The 24,496-nt window shown below is 41.5% G+C and overlaps 2 protein-coding genes across 2 annotated transcripts; both read left to right on the top strand.

The window, feature by feature from the left end:
• The first annotated feature begins 4,437 nt into the window (after positions 1 to 4,437).
• On the top strand, positions 4,438 to 5,318 carry LOC109212804. The gene is made up of 2 exons (XM_019376486.1): positions 4,438 to 4,761; positions 4,854 to 5,318. The coding sequence occupies exons 1-2, from the start codon at positions 4,438 to 4,440 to the stop codon at positions 5,316 to 5,318; spliced, it is 789 nt and encodes a 262-aa protein (XP_019232031.1).
• A 786-nt stretch (positions 5,319 to 6,104) lies between these two features.
• On the top strand, positions 6,105 to 7,076 carry LOC109212803. The gene is made up of 3 exons (XM_019376485.1): positions 6,105 to 6,200; positions 6,288 to 6,522; positions 6,607 to 7,076. The coding sequence occupies exons 1-3, from the start codon at positions 6,105 to 6,107 to the stop codon at positions 7,074 to 7,076; spliced, it is 801 nt and encodes a 266-aa protein (XP_019232030.1).
• The last annotated feature ends 17,420 nt before the right edge of the window (positions 7,077 to 24,496 follow it).

Genomic DNA, 24,496 nt, shown 5'->3' with positions numbered 1-24,496 from the left:
CCAGTAGTGAGAGAAGACCAATAAGGTAAGCAAATAATGGTAAAATCCCATTATCAACGGGATTAGGAGAGCGGATTTGGGGGGTGGCGGCTAGGGTTCTTCAGAAGAGAAGAGAGATTAGAGCATATGAGGACGGCGGGTTGGAGGGAGTGGTTAGGGGTTTTTTTTTGGGGTGGGGGGTTTGGTTAATTAAAAATAGGGGAAAGGATATGGGCCGTTGATCTTGAAAGATCAACCGCTAGGATTAAAAATGAACGGGGCGGGTTAAAATGAAATGGGTACCAACCGGGTTGAGTATGGTTTTGGATAGGGGTTATTGGGCCAGTCTATGAGGTAATTGGGCTGAAGTTTGGGTAATTAAGTCCGAAAATAGGTTTAAAATTAGGCTATTATTTAAATACCCAATATTTTATCAATAAATAATTTATAAAAGTAATTAGTAAATAACAAAAATATTATTTGTGCACTAAAATGATTGAAAATAATAACTTGACCTTGTAAAAATATAAAAGGTTATTTTGGCATAAATAATGTAATTTTACATGAATATAGGCTATTATTGTAAAAATTTGCAATTAGCCCTAAATATGCAAATGTAATTATAAAAAATGCAGTAAAATATTTAAAAACATACATGTTGGTGCAAATGATGAGTTTGGATGATTAAATCACCATAAACATAATTTGAAGGATAATTATTGGATATTTATACGATAAAATGCAGAAAGAAATTGATTTAAAATTATGGAAAATTGTGTAAAATGCGTGTATAGGTTTATAAACTAAATGATGATGCAAATATACTATTTTGATAGTATATATATACAATTTAAAAATGTGAGGGGGAAATTGGGTATCAACAGTTGCCCCTCTTTACCCGGGAATGATGGAAGAATTGTCGGGTAAAGAAAAATGATGACCAATTTTGGCCGAATAGAACGAGGAATGATGTGATTAAAAATGGGGTCCGAACCCTGGTTCCTGAGTTGCCTACATATCCCTGGTGTTACGGGAATCAGGCCGTGTGTAATTATGGACCCAACGGTGAATGAAACAGATGGAGTTTTTATAGGAATGGCCATGTGTCTCGGAAATGGTTCTTTTGAGTAGGAGAGAATCGGATGAATTTATGCGAAGTCATGAATATGAATTTGAAATGTCATGGCTATATCAATGAGCAAATACTTGAATGGTCATAGAGTAAGAAGCGGAATTGATGATGATCAGTTACGTTTTGAAATAATTGCAGGATGTGAACGTTATGAACGGAAACCGGAGCGAAGATTGCTCCCGTTTGAAGAAAGGTTACTTCTTGGGTTACCTGCAAACTTAAAACACGATGCATGCAAATATACATACATGGGTTATTGCGGGAATTTAAACATGATGAAAATTCCCTTTGGACCATGAAAATTGTCTTTGAACGGTGAGATGATGTCCTTAGACCATGATGTCCCGGGCCATGAATCATGTGATAAGGGATTCGCAGGCCATGAAATTATGTTCTCGGGCCATGAGAATGGTCCTCTGAACTATGACGCCTTTGAATAATGATGTCCAATATTGAGAGATCCTCAGGCCATGACATGGTGTTTTCAGGCTATGAAGATGATGCCTTCGGACTATGACGCCTTCGGACAAGATGGCGATGTTTTAGCACATAAGATGCAAAGACATGATGTTGGGCTATATGAGAAGCGAAACAAGACGGACCTTAGTCTTGCATGAGATTGGGGCAGAGTTTAGCCCCGGGAAAGTAAGGATAGTGCTAGATTTCAAGTAGCATAGCATTTGGTATTATGCAAGGAAAGGCAGAGCTTAGCCTTATGTAGTTAAGGAGGCAGGGCTTAGCCTCGTGCAAGAAAGGGAGACAATGCTTAGTCTCATGTAGGGAAAGGCAATGCTTAGTCTTATGCAATTGAGGAGGCAGGGCTTGGCCTCATGTAGAATGGGAGACAATGCTTAGTCTCGATGCAATTAGGAGATAGGGCTTAGTCTCATGCAGGGAAAGGCAATTCTTAGCCTTATGCAGTTGAGGAGGCAGGGCTTAGCCTCATGCAATATAGGAGACAGTCCTTGGTCTCATGCAATTAAAGGAGACAGGGCTTCGTCTCATGCAAGAAAGGGAGACAGTGCTTAGTCTCATGTAATGGAAGGTTGTTCTTAGCCTTACGCAATTGAGGAGGCATGGCTTAGCCTCATGCAAAATGGGAGACAGTGCCTAGTCTCGATGCAAGGAAAGGCAGTGCTTAGCCTAATGCAATTGGGGAGGCAGGGCTTAGCCTCATGCAAAATGGGAGACAATGCTTAGTCTCGATGCAAGGAATGGTAGTGCTTAGCCTAATGCAATTGGGGAGGTAGGGCTTAGCCTCACGCAAAATGGGAGACAATGCTTAGTCTCGATGCAAGGAAAGGCAGTGCTCAGCCTTATGCAATTGAGGAGGCAGGGCTTAGCCTCATGCAAAATGGGAGACAATGCTTAGTCTCGATGTAAGGAAAGGCAATGCTTAGCCTTATGCAATTGAGGAGGCAGGACTTAGCCTCATGCAAAAATAGGAGACGGTGCTTAGTCTCATGCAATTAGGGAGGAAATGCTTAGCCTTATGCAGTTGAGAAGGCAGGGCTTAGCCTCATGCAAAAATAGGAGACGGTGCTTAGTCTCATGCAATTAGGGAGGAAATGCTTAGCCTTATGCAGTTGAGAAGGCAGGGCTTAGCCTCATGCAAAAATAGGAGACGGTGCTTAGTCTCATGCAATTAGGGAGGCAATTCTTAGCCTCATGCAAAATAGGAGACTGGGCTTAGTCTCATGCAAGGAAAAGGAGACAGGGCTTAGGCCTCATTTGTTTGCACTTAATGGAGGTTTGAATCTGAATCATCTAGATCTAGCCCATTAAGTGCATTTGTTTTTTAAATCTTAACCCTAATTATTCAGATCCAGCCCATTAAGTCTGTTTGTTTTTTCTCTCTTAAAAGCTCTTAATAGGTCTGAAAGGATCTTATTCGGTCAGATCCATAACAGAGTCCTTCTAGCATTCAGACTCTTTGAAAAAACGATACGATGTTATTTCCGCAGAGATTCGCTCAACGATAAGGCTTTATTTTAGCAAAGTTTCACGCTTTCTTCATCTTCTCTGCATATAAGTATCACGCCTCTCTCCACTCTCCATCTATCATCATCTACTCAAGCTTGTTTTCTCTTGAACAGGTAAGATTCAAAAACCTGTAGAAAGTGTTTTGTTATTATATTTTGAAATTTCCAATATTCTTGCCTATTATTTTGTGAAAATATACTTGGGAGTTTCAAGATTTCAATTCTATTCTCTAATAGTTAATTCTACAGTGAAAAATTAAGAAAAAAGTTATTGCAAAACTCTTCAAAAGTTGCAGTAGCTTTCCATTTTAAATTACAAGTAACATATTCGTGTTGAGTGTACTGCAAAATAGAAGCTGTTTTTTCCTCATATCGAGACTCTGGAAAAGGCATGTTGTACTTCTACACAAGTAGGAGTACACTACTAGTCTGTACTGCTCCATCTTTTATCTGCTCTCAACCATTATTTTCTACTGAAGAGAAACTAGAAACAGATAAGAGAATGGTTGATTCTTAGTGATGAATAGGCTAGGCACATATAGTGGGAGCATTTAATTCATATTGATGTTCTGCATGGTCTCAAAGTCACAGATGCTTGGAGTAATAAGTATTAAACGAATAAAAATACCTTTTAGTAAAGCCTTTGTGGTATACTGTTGCTCTCCTTTATTTGGATCTTGCATTAAGTTGTTTGAGTAAAGATGAAGAATTATGCAGTTAATGAAATAACAAAAGTATAGTTCGGATTTGTGAGATTTCACTAGTATCTAATAAGTTGTGACATGTTGTATTAAAGTTGTGTCTGCTTCTACAGATTTTTTTCTACTAAATATAAATCTCTTTTTCTGTTTTTGATTTTTTGTATTGATTGTCTCGGCTACTTCTATTTTCATCAGTCATATTCTCTTCCTAGTCATAGTTTTGATCATGCTCTCAAACAAATGAACTTTGTTTAATTTTGGATTGAGAGCTCCAACCGAATCAGAGGAATAGTGTTATTCTGCTTATTTTTGGCAATTGTACAAATTCCAAATTCTACTGGTGGTTCTTTGGCACCAAATCTTGGTGTGCCCTATTGTTGTGTGGTTTGCTGGTCACCAACCATTACCGTAATGTGTATTATAATAATATCCTCTGCAAGCTCCCCATGTCTTTGCTCTTTTGTTCATGGTGTACTTTCTTTATTCTTAATTTCTGTTACCTTCTTGAGCTGGTTATCCTATATAGGTAGCATTGTAAGCTCTTTTGACTACATCTTGTAGATGACACATTATGTATGTTACTGAAAATTGCAGAGGCTAACATTTTGTCCTCCTATAATCATTATTATTTTATATATCAGCTATGGAACAATCTAGTGAAAATTCAAGAGCGAGTTGGAAAAATATGGACGTAGTAAAAACATTTTTAGAAAGTTGTATTCAAGAGATATCCTTAAACGGGAGACTTGGAAGTAGTTTGAAGGCAGATTCATGGAACAAGGTTAGACTAGTTTTGGAGACTACTCATGGCTTTAGCGTCACAAAAAAGCAGATGAAGAATCATTATGACTATCTAAAAGAAAAGTATCAAGCTTGGTTGCCAATAACTAAAAAGACTGGCAATATTTATGACCCAGTAACCAATACCATTCTAATGTCTAATAGTGAGTGGGATGAATACATAAAGGTTAGTTCATTATCTAGTAATTTAGCCTCTTATTTTCTTTTTTCCGTAAAGAAAAGGATTTGACATGCATATTAAAAATTTCTTTATTATAGGCTCATCCAAAAGCAAAGGCATTGAAGACTTCACCTCTACCCTTCCCTGATCTTTGTACTAAACTTTTTGAGGGTTCAACAGCAACAGGAATTCATGGTTGGAGTCCAAGCTGTACATATCCTCATCCTGTTGTCTCTTCTGTATCTACTACAATAGATATAGATACAATTGATAGCATCGAAGATCTAGTTGGTAACAAAAATGATGGAGCTCCTACTAATTATCCATCCCAGTCTTCAGTTCCAAGTGAAAGGAAACCTTTGCGAAAGAAAAAGAAATCTTCATCATCTCAATTGGAAATTGATGAGAAGATGAGTACTGCATTAGATATATTGATTAAAAATAATAACGGACCTGACATTGAGGAATGTATGGAAAAATTAGAAGCATTTGGATGGGAAGAACTATTATATAGTGCAACTATTAGTATACTTTGTGAAGGTGACAGCTACAGGAAAGCTTGAAAATTTCAGAGGACGACAAGTTAAAGAGTTGGATTAAGGCCATGGAAAAAAAATTGGGAATTCTTTAATTTTGCTAATTAGCTATATTATTCCGTAGACGTTAATAATATGGAACCTTCCTTGCTTTTTCCAACTAGTATCTATGCTTATTTAATTTTTTAATAATATGGAACCTTCGTTGTTTTATTCAACTAGTATCTATTATGCTTGTTTAATTTTTTTAATATTATATTATGCTTATGGAACATTTTTTTTCTATGATATCCCTTTTTAAATGTCTTGTTTGACGTATGTTTGATGTCTATGGTATTGTTTTACTGATTAATTTATTGTGTTTATGTAACTTTTTTGTTTACATACAATGTTATGCTTACTATCGTGTATTATATATTCTCTTTGTTAAAACAGTTTAGACATGGACACTGGAGAAAAAATATTATGGTTGATGTGCTTGTATTGGTGTAGAAATCATTTTAGACTCAAGAATGTCCAAAGAAATAAAGATTTAACATCGTTTTTATCTGGTGAAAAGTACACATCAGAATTATTGTCCGGCTCTAGTCGACAATGCTTAGAATTGATGCGCATGTCCCGTGATGCGTATGTTCGGCTATGTCAGCATTTTAGACATAAAGGATGGCTCGTAGATAGCAAACATATTTCTGTCGAAGAAAAGATTGCAATATTTTTGACTATTATAGGTCATAATGAGCGTTTTGTGGTTATCAAGAGAAGATTTCAACATTCTTTGCAAACGGTTCACAAATATTCGAGGTTCTTGAAGCAATGATGAAATTTGCCAAAGAGGAGATATCATCGACAACATCCGATTCAAACTCGCATATTCCTAGTTCTCATAAAAAGCTACGAAAAATTTTTAAGGTATTATGTATTTCAAAATTATTATATATTTTCGTTAAAAAAATTTCATAACTTTTAACGTAAAAATAATTATTGATTTATTTGCAGGGAGCAATAGGTGCACTCGATGGGACATTAGTACATGCAGTTATTCCAGCTAATCAACAAATTGTTTACAGAGGAAGAGGAAAGGGTAAATGTTATCAGAATGTTTTAGCTATATGTGATTTTAACATGGTCTTCACTTATGTTTATGCTGGATGGGAAGGGGTAGCACATGATGCACGTGTTCTAACAGAGATCGTATCTAATCCAAATAATGGCTTTCCATTTCCTCCTCCTAGTAAGTGACACAACTTATTAAGTTGTTGTGAAATAATAAGTTAGATGTTTATTATGTCCATTTAACCTCTTATTTTGATGACAGACAAATATTATTTATGTGATGCGGCATATCCCAACACTCGAGGGTTTTTGGCGCCATGTCGTAATATTCGATATTGGATAGGAGATTATCATCGTAGACGGGCCATAAATAAAGAGGAAAAGTTTAACCATGCTCATGCCCAACTCAGAAATGTTATTAAACGTGCTTATAGAGTTTTAAAAGCAAGGTTTCCAATATTGGACAAGATGGCTCCATATCCTATTGATGTCCAAAGAGATGTTGTTATTGCATGTTTTGCAGTTCATAATTTTATCAGGAAAGAGCGTCTAAATGATGACTTGTTTAATCAATATGATTTACCTCAAGTAATATTTGAGGAAGAAGGAGAAGGAGAACAAGAATTGGATGAAACAAGTGGACCTAGCTGGACAGCTGAAGATTCGCAGTTTATGAACAATATGCGTGAAGAACTTGCACTTCAGCTAATGCAAGGAAGAGGAAATACTTGATAGTTTTGTATTTTCGTTATTAGAAATATGCTTTTAATGTTTGAACATTAGAACTTGAAAAATATTTAATTAACTATTTTATTTGAATTTTATATATGGTATATTTAAATATAGATAAATTGTACAAATTCAGATACTAAAAACAAACAGTCTTAATCATTCAGTATTCAGACCTAGAGACAGCATATTAATCATTCAGTTGTGTATTCAGATTCAGACGTCTGAATCTTAATACACATTTTCCTATTCAGACGTGTATTCAGATTCACACGTCTTAATCTTAATAAAAACAAATGAGGCCTTAGTCTCATGCAATGGAAGGCAGTGCTTAGCCGTATGCAATTGGGGAGGCATGGCTTAGCCTCATGAAAAATGGGAGTCAATGCTTCGTCTCACGCAAAGAAAATATAATGAGTGATAGTAGAGTATTTCTTAGATGGAGATATGTTTGCGTTTGGCAGCTTTGTCATTATGAAGATAGTGATTTTGATGTGTGTACCTGTTTGCAAATATTCCTTATTCCTGCATCCAAATAAAAATCGTAAGTTTTGCGGGGAAGGTTGGTTCGCGCCTTCGTCTTCTGCTTCCCTAGGCTCCTATCTTGAGATTCTTTTGAGTTATTCTGGGTAACGTCTGGCTGTCATAGAAATAAAGTTTTCAAAAAATATGCGTGCATTTGATGAATATAGTTATTTGAAGACATAGTAGTATGCAATATCAAGTAAATTAGATGAACCAATGACTGTGACACTTTAGAGATATTGCGACTTCTTTGCATTAGAATTTTGAGAGTCCCCTCAAAATTCTGCCCCAATTTAATAAGCGATTCTTCAGTCGTTCCACATATGATGAAATTGGCTGGACTTGCTCCGGAATTTTGAGGGTCCTCCTCAAAATTCTGCCCCAGTTTCTGACCATGGGGAAAATAAAGATTTTATTGAATTGTGACCGAACCCATAGGGCTGCCTACGTATCCCCTCTTAAACGAGAATCAGGTCAAGCATAGTTCAGTTACATCGAATGAAGAAATGTAAACAATCCTAAACATAGTATCTTTTGACTGCGTTTGAGTTGACAGGTTTTGGCCAAATTACTCCGTCCATTTCTGCAATTATAAGTGCTCCTCCTGTTAGTACTCTGTGAACCATGTAGAGCCCTTGCCAATTGGGTGAAAATTTTCCTTTGGCTTCATCTTGATGTGGGAAGATCCACTTCAGCACCAGTTGCCCCGGTGTGAACTGTCGGGGTCTGACCCTTTTTTTGAAAGCTCTGACATTCTGTTCTAATAAAGTTGACCATGGCATACCACATTATTCTTTTCCCGTCAATAAGAGCTAATTGTTCATAGCGACTTTGTATCCATTCTACATCACTGAGTTCTGCTTCTTGTATAATCCTCAAAGAAGGAATTTCGACTTCGGCGAAAATGACAGCTTCAGTACCGTAGACCAACATGTAGGGAGTTGCTCCGGTTGATGTGCGAACTGTGGTACGATACCCCAATAAGGCAAATGGTAATTTCTCGTGCCATTGCTTGTGGATGTCTACCATCTTTCTCAATATTTTCTTAATATTCTTGTTCGCGGCCTCCACGGCTCCATTCATTTGAGGCATGTATGTGATCACTGCCAACTCCGCACTACTAATAAGTAGCAAGAAAGGGTCGCAATAGCTTTTACCCGATTTTGGGTCGGGATCGAATCCACAGAGAGCTAGGATTGGAATCGAGTATCTATCTAGTTTAGGATTGCGTATGTGCTCTTAATTGGTGTTCTATTCATTTTTTGATTTTCTTTATGATTCTATTTTTATCAAACTACTAATTGAAAATGCAACTAGATTAAGCTAAGAGTAAATTGCTACAAGTTGTATCTAATGGTCTAAAAGGCACTAGGGTAGTGACTTTCACCTAGGTGGCCAATTGACGGGTACTTGCATCCAAGGCACGATTGACATGATTGGGGAATATGTTATAACCGTTGCTCGATACTACCCACTCTACACCTCTCGGTAGAAAGAGTGATTTTGCCCAATTGACTTTCTCAAGACCAATTGGGTATGCATATTTGTCCAAGCAACTAGGGTTCAAGTCGGGTATTACTCTCTCGAGGTTTAACCCTTTAATTGGGACTATCAAATCTCTTGAGTCCATCCCAATTCCTTGTTGAGTCAATTTTGGAGACTTAGGTTCTCTTTCTCAGGAAGAGCCCAAGTCAACTTAGCACAAACTAGTGTTTGCAACCACTAATTCATAAATTAAATCATAAAATTGACCCAAATAACAAACACCCATAGTCAATCTAACCTTAGATCAAAACACCCATCAATTACCCACACTAGGGTTGAGCGACAACCCTAGCTAATGGGTCTAGCTACTCATGCTTGAAGAGAAAATCAGAGAAATAGATGAAGAGAAAGACATATTAATTAATTACTAATGTAAATACAAAGATTCAGCGATTAAAACTAAAAGTGCCCAAAATGGCTAAGAAAAGTCTTCTCACGAGCGCAGCTACTGTATTACAACGTCAGATGCCCTAAAAATGAAAAAAGAATCTATTTATACTAAGCTGGAAAAACTGGACAAAATTGCCCCTGGGGGGTCAGTGCGGACCGCACAAAATGGTGTGCGGCCGCACTAGGCTCTTGAACTTGAAATTTCGACTCTCTGAACCCAGGCTCTTGTCCACCTCCAAATCCCGAAAGTACATAGTGAGGGTGCTAGGGAAAGGGTAGTTTCGGTCATGCTCTGCTCCCACTATCGAGATAATGCGGGACATCACGTTCCCCACATTTATGGGGTATCATGCCATAATCGAAGCAACCAATACAGCCCGGTGGAGAAGAAGGGTTTGGTCATGTGTAGTAGGATCCAACCAGCTGCAAACAAACGTCTCCCAAACCCTCGCCTCAAAGTTTAAGGTCCTCCGCAATATTTTGACCCCAGGAGTCAACCAATCTGGAATGGTACCTGGGATTGCCGGGTACTGAGCTAGCCATGGACGGACCTCCTCGCCCATCTCCAACTTTGCCATGTACAAAGTTTCATCCTCCTCATTGAAGCCCAAGTATTCGTTGAGGTATTTCCAATCAAACAACACTGCCTTATTGCGAACCTTGGTCACTTTGCAGCCCTTTTTGATGTGGGCTACATTGCAGTAAAACTCCTTGACCATGTGTTCGTTGGCATCTACACACTTGTCCATAAAATATTCCCAGCACACTCTAGTCCTAAATTGTCTTTGCACATTGGGGAGGGGTAAAAGATCGTTATCAATGAAGCTCCGCTCCGGTATCAAATTTCTCACCGGCCACCACTCCCTAAACTTGTGGTACGCCACCTGGCTCACAAACCTATCCTCCCAAACATCAGGCTTTCTAGTTCGGGCAATGCCTCCCACCTGAGGCTCACCACCTTCAGCTACCTCCTCCTCTCCCTGTACCTCTTCCTCACCTCCGTCTGCACTCTCCCCGGATAATGAAGCTGTGGGGGAGGTGGAGAATTCACCACTGCCGGCTGGTAGCCCTCAGACGAATCAGTGGGAACATGCTCTGGTGCTTGGGCAGTGGGTGATGGTGCAGGGGTATCTCTTAGCCTGAATCTCTCCGGCCAGTCTTCAACATATTCTGGCACGGAGTCTGAAGAAATTTCCCTTGATGGCTGGTACTCACTCCCCGAGGAATGGGAAGCAGCTCTGTCTGCAGCTTTGATTAGTTTTCTGGTCTTTTTATGTTTTCCCGGGCTTGGGGAGTGAGTTTTATCATCTTCTTCTTCCCTCCCCGGGAGGGTTCTCCTTTTCCCGGTTGTTTTGAGCCTTTTCCTTGTTGTCTCGCCATTGTCTGCAATTGCAATTCAAATAGCTTGTTAGTATCAGTGTAATCAATTAAAAATAGTGTTGTAGAAACAGGGAAGAAGGGTTGCAGAAGTGCCCAGTGCGGACCACACAAAACCAATTGCGGCCGCACTGAGGCCACGGCAAACCGCACAGAAATGACCGCGGTCCGCACAAGTGGGGGGGGGGGGTTCCAAAACATAGCCACTGAATCTCATCAGTGCGGTCCGCACAAAAGCAAATACAGCCGCACTGGGGCACCACGGACCGCACTGAATTGGCCGCGGTCTGCACAGGGTGCCCAGATTTGGCACTAAACTAGGGTTTCCAAATTTTGCTTTTAAGTTCAAATTTTTGCCTAATTAGAGTCCGTAATTGATTACCCAGTTCAGAACACTATCTAAGTATGCAAGAATCACACATCTAACTATCCTAACCTAACAAATTAAGAAAATACGGGAGAAGGAAGAAATAAGAGCTAAGAAAAAATGAAAATTAACTAAAATTGAGAAAATTAACAAGTGAAAAGGAAGATTGATGTACCAGATATTGAGATGAATTGAATCAAAGCAATGCAAACAAGCAATTACGATCAAAGAAGGGGATGGACATTGTTTAGTTACTCTGAGGTTTCAATTTTGCGAAAAGAGTAAAAGGAGACCCTCAGGGTCTATTTATACCCAGCCTCACCTACCAGTGTAGACCGCACAAAATGGACCGCGGTCCGCACTGCCCTGTTCTTGCTCAAGTTTGAGAAGGCAGCCCTCTACGGTCCGCACAAAATGGACTACGGCCGCAGAGGCCCACCGCGGACCGCACAAAATGGACTGCGGCCGCGGTGGCAAACTTCAGAGAGCTCACTTCTACACCCTCTGGCAGTGCGGTCCGCACAAAATGGTAGTGCGGCCGCACTGCAAACTTCAGAGACTTGTGCATTTTTTCAATTATGTCCTACACTGCATCAACTCAACCCTGTAACATCTCACAACCAGTTAGCCCAAAAATCATTGCTATACTACAAAGAAAATCAAAGAAAACAAGAAGAAAAACACATGGGTTGCCTCCCAAGAAGCGCCTGATTTAACGTCACGGCACGACGCATGTTACCATCCAATCATTTGAAATGAACAACAGCCACCACATGGCTATCATCAAACTTCCCAAGATAATGCTTGACACGGTGCCCATTCACTCAAAAGACTTCACCATTTTTGTTTTTCAAATCAAGAGCACCAAAGGGGGTCACCAACACAACTTCAAACGGTCCACTCCATTTTGATTTAAGCTTTTTCGGAAACAGACGTAACCGGGAATTGAACAAGAGAACCAAATCACCAACTTTGAACTCCTTTCCACGAGCATATTTATCATGAAGGTACTTCATCTTGTCCTTATACAAGGACGAACTAGAGTAGGCATGGAACCGGAATTCATCAAGTTCATTGAGTTGCTCCACCCGAAGATTAGCATCTACATCCCAATCAAGATTCAACTTCTTCAAGGCCCACATGGCCTTATGCTCCAACTCCACTGGTAAATGACATGCTTTCCCAAACACCAACCGGTACGGAGACATACCAATTGGGGTCTTGTAAGCGGTCCGGTAAGCCCATAGAGCATCATCTAACTTTTTAAACCAATCGGTCCTATTGGCATTGACGGTTTTGGAAAAAATGCTCTTGATATCCCTGTTAGACACTTCAACCTGGCCACTTGCTTGAGGATGATAAGGCGTAGACACTTTGTGGTTGACACCATACTTGGAAAGCAAGGCATCAAAAGCTCTATTACAAAAATGCGATCCTCCATCACTAATAATTGCCCGAGGTGTACCAAACCTTGTGAAAATGCTCTTCTTCAGAAATGCCACCACACTCCTAGCTTCATTATTGGGCAAGGCCACGGCCTCAACCCATTTTGACACATAATCAACCACTACAAGAATGTAAGTGTTTCCACACGAGCTTACAAAAGGGCCCATAAAATCGATACCCCATACATCAAAGACATCAACTTCAAGAATGGTGTTTAGAGGCATCTCATCTTTCTTGGAAATCCCGCCCGCTCGTTGACATTGATCACACCTTTTGACTAGATCACTTGCATCTTTGAACAAGGTTGGCCAATAAAAACCACAACTCAGAACTTTCGAAGCTGTCCTCGCCCCTTCATGATGGCCACCATATGGGGAGGAATGACAAGCCTCTAGAATGCTAAGTTGCTCATCCTCGGGTACACACCTCCAGATGACTCCGTTGGTGCAAATCTTGAACAAGTATAGCTCGTCCCAATAGAAGTCCAAACTATCCCGTTTGAGCTTCTTCCTTTGGTTAGAAGAGAGCCCACACGGGATGATGCCAGTCACAAGGAAATTAGCAATGTCCGCAAACCATGGCATATCACACATCGACACAGAAAGTAGTTGCTCATCGGGGAATGTATCATTGATTTCTAGGCCATCACACGGCCTTCCTTCCTCCTCCAAGCGGGACAAATGATCCGCCACTTGGTTCTCACTACCTTTCTGGTCCACTATCTCCAAATCAAACTCTTGAAGAAGTAACACCCATCGCATCAACCTTGCCTTGGAGTCTTTCTTTGTCATCAAATACCTAAGGGCGGCATGATCGGTGTGCACTGTGACTTTGGCTCCCATAAGATATGGCCGAAATTTTTCCATGGCGAACACAATAGCCAATAATTCCTTCTCAGTCACTGTGTAGTTCCTTTGAGCCTCATTCATAGTCTTGCTCGCATAGTACACTGGATGAAACATTTTGTTCACTCTTTGACCCAAAACTGCCCCAACCGCAACATCACTTGCATCGCACATGAGCTCGAAAGGCAAACTCCAATTGGGCGCGGTAATGATCGGGGTGGTGGTCAACTTATGATTAAATAGTTCAAAAGCTTCCATACATCTCTCATCAAACACAAACTTTGTATCCTTTTCTAGCAACTTGCAAAGAGGATTCACTACCTCCGAAAAGTCCTTGATAAATCGCCGGTAGAACCCCGCATGCCCAAGAAAACTCCTCACCCCCTTGATAGAAGTGGGGGGAGGAAGCCTTGAAATTACCTCTATCTTGGCTTTGTCTACTTCAATCCCCTGCTTTGAAATTTTATGGCCCAACACTATGCCCTCTTCAACCATGAAGTGGCATTTTTCCCAATTTAGCACAAGGTTGGTGTCTTCATACCGGGCCAAAACTCTATCCAAATTTTCCAAACACTCTTCAAATGAATCACCAACCACACTAAAATCATCCATAAAGACCTCCAAAATGTCTTCCACCATATCGGTGAAAATAGCCATCATGCATCGTTGGAATGTCGCCGGAGCATTGCACAACCCGAATGGCATCCGAGAGAAAGCAAAGTTGCCATATGGACAAGTAAAGGTGGTCTTCTCTTGGTCCTCCGGAGCGATTAAGATTAGATTATACCCCGAATATTCATCCAAAAAGCAATAAAAGGTATGCCCCGCAAGGCGATCAAGCATTTGGTCAAGGAATGGCAAAGGGAAATGATCCTTGCGGGTCACCTTGTTCAGTTTCTGGTAGTCCATGCATACCCTCCATCCAGTAACGGTCCGAGTGGGAATAAGTTCAAGTCATTTGTCACCACAGTCATCCCACCCTTCTTCGGTACACATTGCACCGGAGAAGTCCATGAGCTATCGAGATTGGATACACCACACCTGCATCTAGCCACTTTATCACTTTGTTCTTCACCACCTCTTGCATTTCCTCGTTGAGCCTCCTTTGATGTTCCAAGGAGGTCTTCGCATCATCCTCCAAAATAATCTTGTGCATGCAAAATGCGGGGCTTATTCCCCGAATATCGGCCATAGTCCATCCAATTGCCCTTTTTCGCCTTTGAAGCACCTCCAAAGTGGCCTCAACCTGCATGTTAGTAAGCCAAGAAGAAATAATAACTGGTAAAGTTGAATTAGAGCCCAAGAATTCATACCTGAGGTGTGGAGGTAATAGCTTCAACTACAACATCGGGGGTTCCTCGATTGAAGGATTTGATGGAGGCATCTTTCAATTTTTAAGATCCAAAGAAAGTTTCCTAGGCTCATAAGAATAAGAGCCCATTCCATGTAACGCATTCACGCACTCCACTCGGCCCGTATCATCATTGACATCCAAATTTAACAATACGGCCTCCAAAGGGTCCTCAACATTGATCATTGCACTCTTATCATCAATTATCACAGCCGTGACTAAATCCACAAATGAACACACTTCGGTAAAATTGGGCTGCTTCATTGACTTGCACACATGAAATACTACCTTTTCATCACCTACCCTGAAAGTGAGTTCCCCTGCTTCCACATCAACTAGAGCCTTCCCCGTAGCAAGGAAAGGTCTCCCTAATATGATTGGGACCTTATAATCTACCTCACAATCCAATATCACAAAATCAGCTGGCAAGATGAATTTGTCCACCCGGACGAGCACATCATCAACAATACCCAATGGTCACTTCAAAGATCGGTCTGCCATTTGCAATCGCATGGAAGTTGGCCTCGGAGGCCCAATACCCAAAGTCTTGAAAACTGAGAAGGGCATTAAGTTGATGCTTGCCCCAAGATCACATAAAGCATTGGCAAAGTCTGCACTACCAATAGTGCAGGGGATAGTGAAAGCACCGGGATCCTCTAATTTCCGGGCCATTGAATGTACTATAGCACTAACTTGGTGGGTCATCTTGATAGTTTCACAGTCCATTGATCTTTTCTTTGTAACCAAATCCTTGAAGAATTTAGCATAACCAGGCATTTGATCCAAAGCCTCCACCAAAGGCACGTTGATGGATAAGCTCTTCATCATGTCAATGAACTTTTTGAATTGATTCTCACTTTTCTGCTTGGCTAGCCTTTGAGGATAGGGGAGATGGCCTAGGTAAAGGTGCCTTGGCTTTTGGTACAACCGGCTCCGGCATGTCAATTACGTGCTCCCTAGATGGGTTCACGGCTTCTTGAGTTTCCACCTCGGTTTCATTAATGTCAATCCTCACTTCATTGTTCACATTGTCATCAACCACATCTTCAACTACCAAAGGAACCGCATCTTCTTGCAACTCAACATCATCATTAACAACTTGCTTTTGTTTCGAGGCATTCACATCACCGCCATAACATGATTGTTCCCGCCCTTTGGGTTCACTACCATATCACTTGGTAGACCACCCTTCGGGCGAGTATTCAATGATTGAGAGATTTGGCCTATTTGCACCTCCAAATTCCTAATTGAAGTATTGTGAGAAGCCAATTGCGCATCCGAATCTGCATTCTTCTTCATCATTTGTTCGAACATCATTTCAATTCTACCCATTTCATTGTTAGATGAACTAGGGCCCTGGGATGGAAAAGGAGGTGGATTGTTCGGTTGTTGGTACATTGGGGGCCTTTGAAAGCCTTGCCCCCGGTTTCCTTGGTTCCCATTATTCCATCCACCTTGATTGTTATTGTTGCCCCAATTGTTATTATTACCATTCCAATTCCCTTGGTTGCCTTGATTGTTGTTCTGATTACCCCAGTTGTTGTTATGATTGTTGTTCCCCCAATCACCACTATTTTGTTGTTGATTGCCCCAATTGACCTGGGGTCGCCACTGTTGTTGGTTGGAAGAGTTGCCCCGTTGGCCTTGAAATTTTATCACATATTGTACCTCTTCATTTTGCTTATCATAGCCATCATTTTGAAACCCATCACAATCATCATCAAATTGCTCGGAATTCCCTTGGTTTTGTTGCCTTCTTTGCCTTCTCTTGTAGGTAAGCATATTAACACCTTCCATAGCATTCACTTGGCGAGGGTTTTGGACTTGTCGCAACTGTGCCTTAGCCAATTGGTTCATAGTAGTTGTCAACTCCGCTATAGCTTGCCCATGGTCGTGTAATTCCTTATGCAAATGAATACCGTAGGGTCACCTTGAGGAACATTGGCTCTACTTTGCCATGCGGAGGACGTATCCGCCATCTCATCAAGAATCGCACAAGCTTCATCATAAGGCAACTTCATGAAATTACCCCCAGCCAATTGATTGACTGTGTTTGATTTGTAGTATTAATGCCCCGATAGAAGGTTTGTTGTATCATCGCCTCCGTCATATCATTATTGGGCATTCCTTCACCATCGTTCTAAACCGCTCCCAAATCTCATGCAAAGGTTCCGTGGGCTCTTGCTTGAAGGCCAATATCTCATCTCGAAGTGCCGCCATGTGCCCGGATGAGAAAAATTTAGCAATAAACTTATCCGCAAACTCATCCCAAGTAGTGATGGAATGGTTGGGGAGTCTCTCGATCCAATCCAATGCTTTCCCCCGAAGTGAAAAGGGGAAAAGCCTCAACCTAAGAGCATCCTCGGACACACTCGTCTGCTTGCTACCCCAACATGTATCCATGAACCCCTTGAGATGTTTGTAGGCATTTTGATCCGTAACGCCCGTGAAATACCCATGCTGCTCAAGTAAAGTCAACATTACATTGGTTATCTGAAAATTGCCCGCCCGAATTCTGGGAGGAACAATAGCACTTGCATAGCCTTGGTTCGGTAGCACCCGAGGAACCTCTCTTGGAGGTGGCGAGGAGGGTCTGGAACATTTTCATTAGCACTGGCCTGGCGGCCTCGTCATGGTCCGGGAGGTACAAGAAGCACATCATCTTCTCCAATGTCATCTACCTCCTCCCCCGCAAGCACATTTCCAAGAGGGTCATTTGCATTTAAAGCCATTTTGGTACCTGTAGTATTGACACACACAAATTAGTAACAAAGAAGGAAAGAAGAACAATACACAAAACTAACTAAATAGATAGCCAAAACCGTTAGCTCCCCGGCAACGGCGCCAAAAAGTGATCGCTGCCAACTCCGCACTACTAATAAGTAGCAAGAGAGGGTCGCAATAGCTTTTACCCGATTTTGGGTCGGGATCGAATCCACAGAGAGCTAGGATTGGAATCGAGTATCTATCTAGTTTAGGATTGCGTATGTGCTCTTAATTGGTCTTCTATTCATTTTTTGATTTTCTTTATGATTCTATTTTTATCAAACTACTAATTGAAAATGCAACTTGATTAAGCTAAGAGTAAATTGCTACAAGTTGTATCTAATGGTCTAAAAGGCACTAGGGTAGTGACTTTCACCTAGGTGGCCAATTGACGGGTACTTGCATCCAAGGCACGATTGACATGATTGGGGAATATGTTATAACCGTTGCTCGATACTACCCACTCTACCCCTCTCGGTAGAAAGAGTGATTTTTCCCAATTGACTTTCTCAAGACCAATTGGGTATGCATATTTTTCCAAGCAACTAGGGTTCAAGTCAGGTATTACTCTCTCGAGGTTTAACCCTTTAATTGGGACTATCAAATCTCTTGAGTCCATCCCAATTCCTTGTTGAGTCAATTTTGGAGACTTAGGTTCTCTTTCTCAAGAAGAGCCCAAGTCAACTTAGCACAAACTAGTGTTTGCAACCACTAATTCATAAATTAAACCATAAAATTGACCCAAATAACAAACACCCATAGTCAATCTAACCTTAAATCACAACACCCATCAATTACTCACACTAGGATTGAGCCACAACCCTAGCTAATGGGTCTAGCTACTCATGCTTGAAGAGAAAATCAGAGAAATAGATGAAGAGAAAGACATATTAATTAATTACTAATGTAAATACAAAGATTCAGCGATTAAAACTAAGAGCGCCCAAAATGGCTAAGAAAAGTCTTCTCACGAGCGCAGCTACTGTATTACAACGTCAGATGCCCTAAGTTGGAAAAATTAGACAAAATTGCCCCTGCAGGGTCAGTGCGGACCGCACAAAATGGTGTGCGGCCGCACTAGGCTCTTGAACTTGAAATTTCGACTCTCTGAACCCAAGCTCCGCGGACCGCACAGAATGGACTGCAGCCACGGAGGCTTTCAATGTGGTCCGCGCAGAATGGACTGCGGACCGCACAGGCTTCATCTTCTGAATTTGGCATCTCTCTGAACTTTGGTTCTGCGGACCGCACAGAATGGTAGTGCGGCCGCGGTGCCTCAGTGCGGACCACACAAAACCTTCTGCGGCCACACTGCCTTGATGCCTGAAACTCTAACTCTCTGAATCTCCCTAGTACGGACCGCACAAAGTGTAATGCAGCCGCACTACGCCTGTTTCTCCTGAGTTTTGTCTTGTCTTTGGTACTTGTGCAGGTTTCACTCCTTTTGAGCCGATCTTTGACATCTTGTCACTTTGTTGATCAAACCTGCAATCAAGCACAACTTATGAGCCTTTTGGGACTATTTTGTATGAATTTATAATCAAAGCATAAGCACAAAGGGGTATAAAATGCGTCAAAATTCCTAGTTATCAGTATGTTGTGGAATTTTTATGCTTGATTTTGAAGGTTTCACACATGGCTTTCATTAAGTCACTATTGAGGTTGGTGGTATTGTCGGTGATGATGGATTCAGGTACCCCGAATCGGCAAACAATACGATCCCTGACAAAATCTGCGACGACTTTCTTGGTTGCAGCCTTGTAAGATGCAGCTTCAACCCATTTTGTGAAGTAGTCTATGGCTACCAAAATGAACTTGTGCCCGTTCGAAGCGGCAGGCTCGATCGGACCGATGACATCCATTCCCCAAGCGGCAAAAGGCCAAGGTGAACTCGACGCATTGAGTTCATTTGGTGGTACCTGTATCATATCTACATATATTTAGCACTGATGACACTTTTGGACATACCTGATGCAGTCTGTTTCCATAGTCATCCAAAAATATTACTCTCAATATTTTCTTGGCTAAAACGAAATCGTTCATATGTGGTCCGCAGGTTCCGGCATGTATCTCTTCGAGTAGTTTGGAAGCTTCCTTGGCATTAACGCACCTTTAATAATCCTAAGTCGGGAGTCCTTCTGCATAGAATTCATCCACTTTGGAATAAATAGTTGGATAATCTTCGGAGTGCGCGTTTTTGAGTATGATTTGCATGCTCCGGGTATTCTCCTTTTGCCAAGTATTCCTTGATATCATGGAACTACGGATTCCCATCCATTTCTTCTTCAACAAGAGCACCATAAGCTGGCTGATTATGGATTCTTACTGGAACAGGGTCGATGAAATTCTTGTCCGGGTGTTGTATCATGGAGGACGAAGTGGCCAATGCATCTGCGAAGTCATTCTGGATTCTCGAAACATGTTTGAACTCTATCTTTATGAACCTCTTCATCAACTCTTGCACATGGTATAGATATGGTAATATTTTGATATTTTTTGTAGCCCACTCTCCTAGAACCTGATGTACCAGAAGGTCTGAATCACGAATTACTAGCAATTCCTGGATATTCATGTCAATGGACAAATTGAGCCCCAAGATGCAAACCTCGTATTCTGCCATATTGTTGGTGCACGAAAACCTAAGCTCTGTGGATGCTGGATAGTGTTGACCTGTCTCTGATACCAAAACAGCTCGATGGAGCGCCTCCTTTGAAGTTTGCAGCCCCATTGAAGAACATTCTCTAACCGTCGTAAGTTTCTGTATATCTTCTCCAAGAAACTGATACTTCTTCATCGGGAAAATACGTTTTCAGTGGTTCATATTCTCCTCCTACAGGATTTTCTGCAAGATGATCTGTTAATCCCTGTCCCTTGACTGCCTCCTGAGTTACATAGATAATATCAAATTCACTCAACAGTATCTGCCATTTTGCTAGTTTCCCTGTAGGCATGGATTTCTGAAAAATGTATTTCAGAGGATCGATCATTAATATGAGATATGTAGTGTAGGCACAGAAGTAGTGCCTCAATTTCTAAGCTATCCATGTCAGGGCGCAGCAGGTGCGTTCCAGCAAAGAATATTGTGCTTCATAGGGTGTGAACTTCTTACTCAGATAGTATATAGCCTTCTCTTTCCTTCCCGTCTCGTTGTGTTGTCCCAAGACACAACCGAAATCCCCATCTAGTACGGACAAATAGAGTAGCAAAGGTCTCCCAGGTTCTGGCGGGACCAGGACTGGTGGTGTGGACAATATTCCTTGATTTTGTCAAAAGCTTTCTGGCAGTCTTCAGTCCAACTTGTTGCGGCATCCTTCTTTAACATTTTAAAAATCGGCTCACAGATCACGGACGATAGTGCTATGAAGCGGCTGATGTAATTGAGACGCCCCAAGAAAATCATCATATCTTTCTTGTTCTTTGGAGGTGGCAAATCCTGGATAGCATTGACCTTTGACGGGTCTAGCTCAATTCCTTGGCAGTTGACGATGAATCCTAACAAATTTCCAGCAGGGACTCCAAAGGCACATTTTGCGGGATTCAGTTTCAAGTTATACCTTCGAATTCGATCAAAGAATTTCCTCAAGTCTGCTATGTGATCTGTACCCATCTTGGATTTGATGATGATATCGTCCACATACACTTCTATCTCCTTGTGTATCATGTCGTGGAAAATGGTTATCATGGCTCTCATATAAGCGACCCCAGCATTCTTCAGACCAAATGGCATCATTTTATAGCAATACACTCCCCATGGTGTAATAAAGGCTGTCTTCTCGGCATCTTCTTCATCCATCCAGATCTGATGATATCCCGTAAAGCAATCCACAAAGGATTGGAGTTCATGCTTGGCACAGTTGTCGATCAGTATGTGTATATTTGGTAGCGGGAAATCATCTTTGGGACTTGCTCTGTTTAAATCCTGATAGTCGACACATACTCTGACCTTCCCATCCTTCTTCGGAACTGTCACAATGTTAGCCAACCTGGTAGGATATTCAACCACTCTGAGAACCTAATTAGCTTTGATCTACTTGGTGACTTCCTTTTTTATTTTCAGACTCATATCTGGCTTGAACTTTCTGAGTTTTCTGCTTTACAGGCGAACATAACGGATTGGTAGGTAATTTATGAGCCACGATAGACGTGCTCAAACCAGTCATATCATCATAAGACCATGCGAAAATATCTTCATACTCCTTCGGGAAATGGGCGTACTCTTCTTTCTCTGATGGTGACAGGTGAATGCTTATGCGAGTTTCTTTGACTGTTTCAGAATCTCCCAAATTGACTATCTCGGTTTCGTCCAAATTGGACTTAGGCTTGTTCTAAAAAAATTTCACTTCTCTGACAATTTCCTCATGTATTATATCTTCTTCTTCTATTTCCTCTGAAACACTATCCTTATGTTGCGTTGTCTCATTACATGGCACAGTCGTTGGTTCATCAGGATAAGTAATAATAGTGATGTAGAGAGAAAATGTAAAGGATAATAATAAATACTAAAATAGCAATGCATTAAATAAATCTTTAAAACAAGTACGGCTTGATGACTCGAGCAATTATTTCAAAACAAAATACGTCCAAAACAAAATACTGAAAATGTCACAAATGCTTAAAATTGCTTTTAAAAATTGATCATGCTAATTGCCAGGCTACCCAGGAACTCGACGGGCCCGGGACGGTGCAGCAGACCAGTTCTTGAGAACAGCTCCTTTTCCCACGGTCTGAATTGTAAGGTCTTCTTCCTCCTCCTCCTCAACTATTGCATTGCAATTCATGTCTTCATCGTCCAGAAATAGATTCCTTAGGCCAGCCAAAGCCTCATCTTCATCAGATCCCCATATCACGTCAGTCTGTTGAAATGTCTGGTACAGATGCGGTATTGATTGTTCAAGAGGGTAATAAGGACCACGCCATGGTGGCGACCAATTCTGATACTCGTGCCAGGTGTATTCGTACCCAAGCCCAAAAGTTGTGTCGTGACGCTTTAGCTGTATCGGTTTGGTGATCCCTTGGATATTCTTGCCGAGACCCTTGTCGGGTTCACACCATGTCCATAACAATATGATTTCAATCTTACTACTCCACCATTTGTCTTTCTCAATTGCATTGACGCACTCAATGCGATGGTACATTTCTCCACCCAACTTCCTTCTATTCTCGACAAACGAAATAGTTTGATTGGTGTAAATGGGATTACTCCCGTCCCCGTAGATGATTACTTCCTGATGATTCCATTCAAACTTCACATCCTGATGTAGAGTGGAGGCTACGGCCCGAGTAGCATGTATCCAAGGTCGTCCCAACAACAGATTGTATGTGGCGGATATGTCCAATACTTGAAATTCAACGTCAAACCAAGTTGGGCCCATCTGCAAGCATAGGTTGATTTTCCCAATCGTGGCCCTTTGGGGCCCATCGAATGCTTTCACGTTCATAGTTCCTGCTCGTATCTCATGCAAACCTTTACCCAACCTCTTCAAAGTAGTTAATGGACAAATGTTGAGACTCGAACCCCCATCTATCAGGACCCTAGCGATAAATTTATCCTCAAACTGCACTGTGATATATAGTGCCCTGTTGTGACTCAGTCCTTCTGGTGGTAGCTCGTCTTCATGAAAAGTGATCTTGTGGCTTTCCAACACTTGTCCTACCATGTTGGCCATTTCTCAGCTAGTGATTTTATTAGGTACATAATCTTCGTTCAACACTTTCATCAATGCATTTCTATGCGCCTCGGAATTATGTAGTAGTGATAGAATGGATATCTAAGCAGGGGTTTTGTTCAGATGATCAACCATAGAATACTCTCTTGCTTGCACCTTTCTCCAAAGATCATCTGGACTAGTTTCAATGATAGGCTGCTTGGAAGCGGCTTCTTTGCTTGTTCCTCCCAGATGTTCGGGTGTATACACCCTACCAGTTCGGGTCATGCCTTGCGCTGCACCTGTTTCCTCCATTTTTGCCTTTCCTTTCCTTCTTGCTTCTGTAGCATAGTCCCATGGTATAGCATTGGACTTAAAGGACGGTGCGGGTGCTACCATCACGGTAAAGGGTGTGGTCACTTCCACCTTAAACGGAGTTAGCGCGGTTGAGGGTGTTGTTAATCCAACCTCAAACGGGGTCGGTGCAGTTACTTCAACCTCAATTGGTGACTGAATCTGCACCACAATAGGTGTGAGAATAACTAGAGGTATTTTAGGTTCATCCCCTTCACGAAAGAGCCCGATTGATCCTTCCTGATCCCATTCTTCATCAGTTTCGATCATAATTACCCCCTCACCCTTGTGATCCGGGGGGGAATTATTGCGGACAGTAGGTGTAGCCTCATTTAGTTGTATAACCTTGGTGTCAATCAGAGCCTGGATCTTATCCTTCAATGTGTGACATTCATCGATAGTATGACCCTTCATGCCCGAGTGGTAGGCACATGTCTTGTTTGGATTGAACTACTGAGAGGAATTTTCCATAGCAACGGCGGGAATATGAGCGACATAACCGGCAGCCTTCAGTCTTTCATACAACTGATCGATGGGTTCAGCTATAGGAGTGTATTGTCTGGGCGGTCTACGATCGAAATTTGGTTTGGGTTTTTGGTAGTTTTGGCGGGCCGGTGGTGAGTGGTAGTATGCTGGCTGAGTGTTATAAGTATGGTTAGTGGCGACGGGTTGTTGGTATCTGGGAGGTGAAGGCTGATATGTGGGTGGTGGTGGTTGGTATGTGGGGGGGAGACTTCGGACCTTGGGCTACCATCACTGCCCCTACTTCCTTCTTTTTAGAAATACCGCCCGACTGCAAGGCTTTGTTTGTA

This window comes from Nicotiana attenuata, unplaced genomic scaffold (genome assembly GCF_001879085.1).
Source record: "Nicotiana attenuata strain UT unplaced genomic scaffold, NIATTr2, whole genome shotgun sequence".
NCBI lineage: Eukaryota > Viridiplantae > Streptophyta > Magnoliopsida > Solanales > Solanaceae > Nicotiana > Nicotiana attenuata.
Note: the sequence above shows the minus strand (reverse complement) of the source record. Positions and strands in the feature narration are given on the sequence as shown.

What these genes read in the sequence shown, in the direction of transcription:
- LOC109212804 (XM_019376486.1), top strand. Translation starts at nt 4,438, where the DNA reads ATGGAACAATCTAGTGAAAATTCAAGAGCGAGTTGGAAAAATATGGAC. An exon ending in AGTGGGATGAATACATAAAG is followed by an intron (nt 4,762 to 4,853) that starts GTTAGTTCATTA and finishes TCTTTATTATAG; the next exon opens with GCTCATCCAAAAGCAAAGGC.
- LOC109212803 (XM_019376485.1), top strand. Translation starts at nt 6,105, where the DNA reads ATGATGAAATTTGCCAAAGAGGAGATATCATCGACAACATCCGATTCA. An exon ending in AGCTACGAAAAATTTTTAAG is followed by an intron (nt 6,201 to 6,287) that starts GTATTATGTATT and finishes ATTTATTTGCAG; the next exon opens with GGAGCAATAGGTGCACTCGA. An exon ending in CTTTCCATTTCCTCCTCCTA is followed by an intron (nt 6,523 to 6,606) that starts GTAAGTGACACA and finishes TTTTGATGACAG; the next exon opens with ACAAATATTATTTATGTGAT.